This window comes from Chelonoidis abingdonii, chromosome 22 (assembly GCF_003597395.2).
Source record: "Chelonoidis abingdonii isolate Lonesome George chromosome 22, CheloAbing_2.0, whole genome shotgun sequence".
Taxonomy (NCBI): domain Eukaryota; kingdom Metazoa; phylum Chordata; order Testudines; family Testudinidae; genus Chelonoidis; species Chelonoidis abingdonii.
Window position 1 is genome coordinate 7,569,306 of NC_133790.1, and position 8,469 is coordinate 7,577,774.

An 8,469-nucleotide genomic window follows, 5' to 3' on the forward strand; every position below is an offset into this window, starting at 1 on the left:
AAAGCTCATGCTCCAAAACGTCTGTTAGTCTATAAGGTGCCACAGGATTCTCTGCTGCTTTTACAGATCCAGACTAACACGGCTCCCCTCTGATACTTAAGTCATTTAGGTGCTTTTCAAACTTTTACATTTGATGTATTTTCAGTGTCCAAGCTGAGAGAAATGGAAAATATAAACGAAGGGCATAAATAGTGCCTCTTAAACTGGATTCTAGAACAAGAGTTTAAAAAGTGATTAATGATTTTGGATGTCTCAGTTTTGGGTCCCTAAATAAAGAACATTAAAGGGCCTGACTTCTAGAAAGCGCTGAGCCCTCTGCCCTTTGAAAATCAAGCCCTTTCAGGAGTTCCAGGTTAAACAGCCAAAATCACTAACCGTTTTGGAAAACATAGGCCTGAACATTTTCACTCTGTTAATAATCTAATGCTCATCAATAACATACAGAAGGAAATATGTTTGTTTACAATATTTTTTTTAAAGTTGACTTTTAAGAGTCACTGCCATCCACTGCTTCTGCACTGAAGCATGAGGTGTGAAAATGTGATGGATTAAACTCATGAAACTGACCATTTCTAAAAGTTTTGTGTAAGTTAAAAAGACACTTTCTACATTAAATAATGTCATATAAAAAGGGTTTCCTTTCACAAACAAGTCTGTGATTTAGTTGACTGAGTCAGCTCTATTTCGGTTAAAAATAAAAATTTCAGGGGTGAAAAACTGTCTAAAATTTGTAAGTGTGAAGTGACTGACTAAACCAATTGTCAGTTTTAAAATCACTCCTAATCTACTATTTTTTTCTGCCTCTGGGGTGTTTTCTAAAGCCAGTCTTTCCCCTCTTGAGAAGAGTGATTTGGGACAGTCCTGCTGCTGCAGTCTAGCTGTGTGAGAAAACATCTCTCATCAGCAACAATTTGGAAATGGTGCCTTAATTAGGCAACAGAACTTCTTACAAGTTTATTGCCAGTGAAATTGGTATCAGCTGCTCAATGTGTAAAAGCACCTTTCTGTAATAATTAAACATATTTTATGAATGACTAAAGACATTGCTCAGCAAACATTATTGCTGAAAGCAGACCCAGGTCTGAGGCAAACAGGAAAACATCTGCCCTTTATGATCCAGACCTATGCACTTAATAGTCATAAAACCCTGTTTCAAAGATTTGATGTCCTAGGTGACCCCTTGTGCAACTTGAATAGCAGATCTAGCCTGGACTCTCAAGGCCAGGTTCTGATTTCAGTTACATCAGGGTAAATCTCAGGTAACTCTACTGACTGTGCAAATGAAACCAGACAGCACAGTTGGAAAATAAACTACATTCAGAAGATGAGAGAGGAATATGCAGGACCACACCTAAAGCAGACAACTCCCTGTTCTAAACGGCCGCTCTATAGTACCCCTCCTGTTACCATACACATCAGCCTTTAAACAACAGCTAAACAACTGATTTACGTTGGTCCTCTAGCATAGAGTGAAAAAGTTCTCTGTACTTGTTGAAGGCTGAGTCCTAAGCATTCAATCACCCACATAAGAAACACATTTGCTCATCTAGTCACTTTTAACTTACCAAACATACAGGAAGACAACCATATGGAAGGTCCATTTCAAACTCCCATAGGAAACACTCTGAAAACGGACAACTTTAGAAGTTTCATATTCACAAAAATTCTTCAAACTGCAAAATGCAGCCATTGTTATCAGTTCCTTTGGAATCTATGCTCTCAAGAACTGTAGTCACTTGATTCTGTCTACTTACGCCCCCACAACTGCCTTAGGCAGGCCACACCACTTAAAGGCACAGTAAGAAAATCATTTATATTACTAGCACGGAAGCTGAATAAGAGAAACTGAGTATGTTATGCTCTTTAAAGAAAGATCATTATTGTTAATCAGTAGCAAGAAAATGGGTTAAAGTGTGCCATCTGCTTTACCTATGGACAAACAAAATACAAAGAGACATATTAATCCCTGTTGTATCTTCACTAAAATCAAATGAGTTACACAAGGGATGAATTAGGACTGTTTGTTGACTAAAATACAATGGTCCACAGCCACCCACACTATGTTGGACAAAGACAGTTTTCAGAGGAGGAATATTTCTGGAATTCCTTTTGATTGGACATTTCAAATATGCTTTAACGTTTTAAATATTCAGGATTTTTAAAAAGCAAAAACTTAAGTGTCAGATGCATTAATACTCCTTTGATGTCCTCCAGATAGCCTGGCTATTCATATCAATGTCCTGGGATCCAAGATCTAATTTCCTGCTAAATTCTCAGCCATGATCCTTCTGTTGGCAAATTCTTATCTTTTTGAATGTCCACTGGAAATCTTGTTCATGGAGTTCTTGTAGCCATGTTTGTCCCAGGATGTTAGAGAGACAAGAATTTGGTCCAACAAAAGATATCATCTCACCCAGTTTATCACTGGAAATTTTGATTCTTACTGAACAAATCAGGATGTGCCAGACACCCATTGAAGGCTCATGAGCTGTAGAGCAGCTCTTGAGGGCTGGTGAATGCCCTCAAGTCCTACTGATTTCACTAGACATCTCACAGGGTCAGACTTCATTAGTTTAAAATGTGCATTAGGGACGTGGTCCCACAGACTAAGTCAATAGAGTTTTTCAATAAACTTCTATGGAAGCAGGAGCAGAGTTAAAATCCAGCAACAATCTCTTACTTACCCTCGCCCAAGCTAGGAAGCCTTAAAGAATGCATTGGGCCTGAGAGAAAGCAGATGGGAAAGTGAGCTGTGTTATCCATCTGTTTTTCCTTCCGGCCTCCAGAGCACCTAGAACTGCACAGGGCAGCTCACAGCCTATGTCACTGTCTCTGCTCAACAGCACCATCTCCAAATGCCACTACAATTCATCTGTTCTGTTTCTTTATGATCCCACTGACAGAAGATTGCATGGAGTAGAGACATGAGAACAGGAAGGAGAAGAAAGATCTGCTATCTAACCAGAATTTGTCACTGGCTTGTTGTATGGCCTTATTAACAGATTCCAAGCCCAGAAGGGATCATTGTGATCTTCTAGTCTGACCTCCTGCATAACACAGGCCAGTGTTTCCCAAACTTGGGATACCACTTGTGTAAGGAAAGCCCCTGGTGGGCCAGGCCGGGCCAGGCTGGTTTGTTTACCTGCCCCATCCGCAAGTCTAGCTGATCGCGGCTCCCACTGGCCGCGTTTGCTGCTCCAGGCCAATGGGAGCTGCTGGAAGAGATGTGGGCCTAGGGATGTACTGGCCGCTGCTTCCAGCAGCTCCCATTGACGTGGAGCAGCAAACTGTGGCCAGTGGGAGCTGCGATCAGCTGGACCTGCAGACGGGGCAGGTAAACAAACCAGCCTGGCCCGGCCCGCCAGGGGCTTTCCCTACACAAGCGGCATCCCAAGTTTGGGGAACACTGCCCTAGAGGTTTGAAAACATTGAGTTAAGGTATGTCTACACTGGAAACTTCAAGTGCTGCTGCAGGAATACTCAGGGGGGTGATTTTTCACCTCCCTGTGCCAGCAAGTTAGAGTGCTATAAAATGTAAGTGTAAACAAGCAGAGATGAATCTAAAGGAGACTATGCTGGTGTAGCTTACACCTTGTTCTGGCTCCATTAAGGGCCTGATTCTTTGTTGCCTTGAACCTTGCATAGTCATTTGCACCAGCGTAAAGTGGATGTGATACGCTTCTAAATTAGAATGTTAGTGCTGTATGCCCACCCTGCACTGGTGTGAATGACCACATAAGGGGCAGGGCAGTGGTCAAACAGGTCCTTAGTATGTGAGTTACACCAGATCAGACTCATCAGTAAGGCTCAGAGGGCCAATTTCCCTCTCTCCCTGCTGCTGTGTGAAAGACCCACAACAGAACCAAAGACACAAGTACACAAAACAAACAAATTCAACAAGATGGAAACAGGCATTGTTTCCTCTAATCTTTTTCAGTTTATAGTCATCTAAGCTGTTACATGTGACAGCAGTAGGCACAAGAAATCCACAAAGAAGTGTGATTTTAAGTTGGCAGGTTTCTTGAAAATTGATTTATAATCCCCTACCACACAGGGGCATATTGGCACCTGGGGTAAGCAGGTACTTGTTCATAAAATCACAGAATCACAGTGGACATTGCCTGTGCCAGCGCTGATTTTATCCAAAGGTGCTGTGGTTTATAGAATTCTATGCTGAGAAACTTAGCAGCATTTCAACAAACTTTGAAGTGTGATACAAAATAATAGCAAAAAATAACACAGATTGGAATCAAAGCAAGACCTGTGATACATCTAGGTACTTGAAAAGCCATACAGTAGAAATGGATTTTAACATAACCAAGTCAGATTTAAGTGCACATCCTCTTATTTATAACAAAAAGGAAAAACAACAGGACTTGGATTCCACCTGGGACAAAGAGTTGCTTTTCAGAGTGTCTTTTCTTCCTAAGTACACTCACATTAACTTCTTCCATCTGCCTGGGATCTGACCTTAGCAGCCAGGTCAGATGCATTCATTTCCTTGCCCATGGATGCTCCCATGTAAGGTGATCTCTCTTTTGCTGTTGAGCATGATTTCTATTTGCTCAGGTTTCTTTCCACTCTGATTTCCGGGCTTTCATGGTTGAGCTCCCCTCACAGATTCACAAGGCAGTCATACATGCAGTAGTGTCCGTAAAGGAGAATGGGGCTATGACTGCAGATCCACAGGATTTTGGTTAATTTCTGTTCAGGCCCAGTTCTTCTTCTTACTTTCCTAGCCTCTGGAAGAAGCCCTCACTATAACTCTTCTCAAACAGCTCAAAATATACTAAACCCAATCCTGAGGTTTGTCCCTTTGTGAGTTTCACCTGAATAAGAGCTTTAGGGATGAATATAATATTGTGTACCACTGTCATAGAATTAGGAAACCTTGTTCAAATGCCTGTGACACCTCCATCTGAACTATTCCAGGGGATATGGATGCTACACCTGTGTGTTTATGAGAGCCACAGAACCACCCACCTACGTTTTGTGGGACTCCATCCAGATACCGCTTCACCTACATTACCCATATATCCCAGCTGCCTCCTGCCTGCAACTCTCCTTATGCTATGATGAAAACATCATCTCTCTCACATGTGTGTGAAGTTTCATGGCCTATGTTGTGATGCCAGAAAGCCAGGAGATGGAGATAAAGCTTGATTTTCTAAGCAGACGGCTGGTAGTTAAGGAACTTAGGCTCTGCTTTGGCCTGTTGACGCTGGAGTCAGACGGACTCTGGGTGCGGAAATCTGGGCTAGCACTCTGGCTGGTTTAGGCTGGGTGCGTGCATAGTGAGGGACACCTAGAAGAAAGGGCTATGAAGCCACACGGGTCAAAGGTTGCCTCAGGATCCTCCGTGGCCTTCTCACATCGTGTCACCCCACACCAGTGGTGTAACAAGGGCGAGGCAAATGAGGCTCTTGCCTCAGGCACGCAAAGCTGAGGGGCACAGAAAAAGACAAATTAAGTTTTTTAATTCTTATTATTTTATGAAAAAGTATAATCACATAATATGCACATTGGGTCATGACAAATGTACAGTGTAAACGGAAAATAAATGGAATACATCCTACAGTAATTATAAAGCATTGGTTCTCAAACTGGAGGTGGCTCCCACCTTCCTTCACCTCGACCAAGGTTTGAATTAGCAAACCACAAAGGCTTATTCTAGGATAGACAGATATTTTGATCTTGTTTTGTTTTTATGTTGACACTTTATATGGCACTCAAACCCACTCCTTTCCCTGAATACTCTTTGTGCTCTTGATAAACATGAATGGGGCAGATTCCGTGCTGGGCCTCCTGAGGGACGCAGCCCAAGGGGAGACGGCAAACCAGGCTTGAAGCTACCTTTGTGTTGCCTTGATTTTGGGCCCTGCGGGTAGTCTGTGGTGCAAGGTAGAACCTCAGCGGCAGCCTCCTTGTGGCTGTGCCACACTCCAGAATTCTCATAGTTCTTAATGATACAGGCATATCCCCTCATTAGGACTGGCAAAGGGGAGATTATGTCGCCTCTATGCTACTCCAGCACTGGGGGAATTCTCCACAAGTCATTTGCGGCTCCTTTATGGCCCCTATACACCACCAGAGCAGCCTGTATTGATAACAGTAGTGCCACAGGAAGACACTCTCAAGTTACTCTTCCTGTGTAGTACAAATATTCTAAACACTGAATTGAGGAAAAGAGAGCTTGAAAAAATCAGGAAAGCATGTGAAAGGAAAGTGAATCTCTTCCAGGAACTAAAGATTACTAAAGGTCAATATAAAGACTACTAGTAGCAAAGGAACATGACCTAGTTTTTAAAGGGCAAAACAAAAGGAAGTATTTTTTCCACACAACACACAGTCAGTCTGTGAAATTCTTTGACAGAGAATGTTGTGAAGGCTAAGACTATAACAGGCTTCAAAAAAGAACTAGTTAAGTTCATGGAGGATAGGTCCATCAATGGCTATTACCCAGGATGAGCAGGGATGGTGTCCCTAGCCTCTGTTTGCCAGAAGCTGGGAATGGGTGAGAGGGGATGGATCACTTGATCATTACCTGTTCTGTTCATTCCCTCTGAAGCACCTGTCATTGGCCACTGTCAGAAGCCAGGATATTGGGCTAGTTGGACCATTGGTCTGACCCAGTATGGCTATTCTTATGCATTAATCCTGTGCATTAATCTTTTCAGGATTGGGATATTATACAGGTGTAAATCCTTTGAAGTTAATGGAGCCACACTAGAATGAGAAAGAATTAAGCTCCCCATCTTTGAAACAGAAAACACAGCTCACATACATGATAGGGAAATGCAACCCCCCCACATCGTCTTAGGCCTTAGGCCTCTGAGCAAAAATAATTAAAGCCTTAGCTTAGCTTGTTTTTCTGTACCAAGGGCATGCTGAGGCAGAAAGATGTGGTCAGGGCCCCAAAAAGAGGAACTAGAATTGGATGAAGGGGAACCAGGAGATCTGTTAAGTTACAACAGCTGAGCCTGCTGTCTAGACTACAGAAAAGGTGCTAGAACGGTCAAACCGCAGACTTGACTGGCAAAGACAATAACAGGAAAACGTGTGAGAGTTGCTTGCTAAATTGCAATATTCATGCCATATAAGAAAAATATTAGTTATGTTTTGCAGCATTAGCAAGTTATATTCCAAATAAGGGTATATCTATGGGCTTGGCTACATTGGCACTTTATAGCGCTGCAACTTTCGCGCTCAGGGGTGTGAAAAAACACCCCCCTGAGCGCTGCAAGATACAGCGCTGTAAAGTGTCAGTGTAATCAGGGTGGCAGCTCCCAGCGCTGCATTGTACACCCCAAAAAGGATGTGGTTTACGTGCAGCACTGGGAGAGCTCTCTCCCAGCACTGCTGCTCTGACTACACTCACACTTCAAAGCGCTGGCGCGGCAGTGCTTTGAAATTTCTAGTGTAGCCAAGCCCTATGTGTGACGTTTTGCAGTTTTAACCTTTATAAGCTCAGTAAAATTTGTAACAGGCAGAGCAGCTTAACCCTTGCTAGGGTGACACGCTGTCTCTCCCTGTGATCACTTGTAGATCAATAAAGGTGCCTCAGGCTATCTGATTCAAATTCAATATGGTGGTGGTCTTTTCGCCGACATACAGCATATCAGAAAATAAGAAATACAAAGTTAAATTCTTTACATTTGCAAATCAATTTATGCACCCTGATGTTGAAAAAGAATAAACATTAGAAGGGGATGATTAACAGCAAGCTATTTATTTTTTAACACAACTGGAATCATTTCGGCATTCCAGAGATGATAAAACTGCAAAGACTGGTATACTCACCCACCTGCCTGAAATGTGTTCCACTGTTATTTTCTCCAATGAGATTCATATTTATTTGTTGGCAATTATGGATATTCAGATACTAGAGTAATCAGGTCCAAATTAAAACGAAAACCAAAACACACATTCTCCTCATTTTACTCCTTTATCAAATGAGAAAAGTACTTGGGCCTAGAGACTTAATTCAATGATTCTTGTAAAGCAATTTGTTACCTCCTGATGTAAAGGGCTCAGCAGGAGATCAAGTTATTAATAACCCCCAACAGAAATGGGCACTGACTGTGGGGTAAGGACAGGTGCGAAGCAACCCTGGAGCTCTCCTTGACGAAGCCCACCTCTGGCCAGAGTCAGAGGCAGCCCCGCTGGTGATGCACACTGCAACGTGGGCAGCTCACACACATATGCCAGGTGGCATCACAACTGAGGGAGCATCCAGTCAGCATTACCACTGGGGCCCACTCTGGCTCCACCACCTTTACAGCTGCTCACAGATAGGCTGCAACCCGCCCCTCCTCCCTCCCCCTGAACCTGTGGGGAAGCAGAGAGCGCCCCAACCACCTTCACTGCCTCAAGCTGCGCATGCGCCTCCCCTCCCACCCCTCCCTGGCTGGGAGCGCAATGGCCCGTTCCTGTCGTCTTGTAAGCCACGTGACCGGAAGTAAGGGTGCC

General features: G+C 43.3%; 1 protein-coding gene across 2 annotated transcripts in view; it reads right to left on the reverse strand.

Moving 5' to 3' along the window:
- Window positions 1–1,719, reverse strand: part of P2RX7 (purinergic receptor P2X 7) — a 25,533-nt gene extending 23,814 nt beyond the window's left edge. The window contains exon 1 of one of the 2 annotated variants that reach the window (XM_032800681.2): window positions 1,566–1,719. In XM_032800681.2, the coding sequence (XP_032656572.1) occupies window positions 1,566–1,690 (125 nt within the window). In that variant the 5' untranslated portion in view covers window positions 1,691–1,719. The remainder of the gene's footprint in view (window positions 1–1,565) is intronic. The other variant, XM_032800682.2, reaches the window with a different exon arrangement.
- Between the last annotated feature and the right edge of the window lie 6,750 nt (window positions 1,720–8,469).